This window comes from Mesitornis unicolor, unplaced genomic scaffold (genome assembly GCF_000695765.1).
Source record: "Mesitornis unicolor isolate BGI_N332 unplaced genomic scaffold, ASM69576v1 scaffold42935, whole genome shotgun sequence".
Lineage (NCBI taxonomy): Eukaryota > Metazoa > Chordata > Aves > Mesitornithiformes > Mesitornithidae > Mesitornis > Mesitornis unicolor.
In genome coordinates this window covers 24,682-25,549 of record NW_010186980.1, presented here as the reverse complement: position 1 = coordinate 25,549, position 868 = coordinate 24,682, and the positions used below count along the sequence as shown (strand labels likewise).

Below are 868 nucleotides of genomic sequence, written 5' to 3'. Positions count from 1 at the left end.
CCCTGGCCCATTGCCCCAGCCAAACCATCCAGGGCTCGTTTCTTCTCTGTGGCAAAACGTCTCTGCTAGTGACTTGGGAGAACCAGAGCTGGGGGAGGATGGGACAGTGGGGAGGGCAAAAGGGCAGGGAAATTTGTGCTGATTTAGAAAAGGGGTGCAGGAGGCTGGGGCCATGTGTCCGAGGTGTGGTGATGCTGTCCCCAAATTCCTCCAGGCTCACCCCAGAGCTACAGAGTAGGGGGAGGACTCCCAAAAGCCAAGTCTTTTGGTAGGAGATAATGCTCCACTTGGCCTCTTGAACTGGCTACACTGGAGCTCGCAGGCTCCTCTTGCTGGCGGGATGGCGCCGCTTCGTTAAACACAGAGCAGAAGTCTTAATGAGCGACGGGGGAACACAGCAGCTCCCTGTCCGCATCTGGAGACAATGCCCCATCCTGCTCCAGGGCTGCTCCACAAAAACCGGCCGCTCAGCAGGCAGGCCAGCCCTTGGCCCCTGCGGTGAGGATGTCCCTGGTGCCAGGAGCTCCGGGTCTATAGGTTCTCGCCGGGCTGGTACTGGGGCTCTGTTGAGGTGAAGTAGTCCTCCAGGAAAGCCTGCAGGTACTCGAATGTGGGTCGCTCCTCTGGGTCCTTCCGCCAGCACTGGCACATGAGGTCGTGCAGGGACTCGGGGCACTCAGGCGGGCAGGGCATGCGGTACCCCCGCTCCACCTGGTCCAGCACCTCCCGGTTCACCATCCCTGCATGGGTCAGAGGAGACACGGTGTTGAGCGAGGGTCAGGCCAGATCCTGCACTGTGTCTTTCCCGAAGGGGACACCCAGGGCATCGTGCCGGGACAAGCCTTATGGGCAACTCCGGTGACTGAGG

The 868-nt window shown here is 60.8% G+C and overlaps 1 protein-coding gene across 1 annotated transcript in view; it reads right to left on the bottom strand.

Moving 5' to 3' along the window:
• Nucleotides 1-531: 531 nt before the first annotated feature.
• The window catches only part of SRC (SRC proto-oncogene, non-receptor tyrosine kinase), an 8,825-nt gene continuing 8,488 nt past the window's right edge, over nt 532-868 (bottom strand). The window contains exon 11 of the mRNA XM_010185290.1: nt 532-740. Within this exon, the coding sequence (XP_010183592.1) occupies nt 532-740 (209 nt within the window). The remainder of the gene's footprint in view (nt 741-868) is intronic.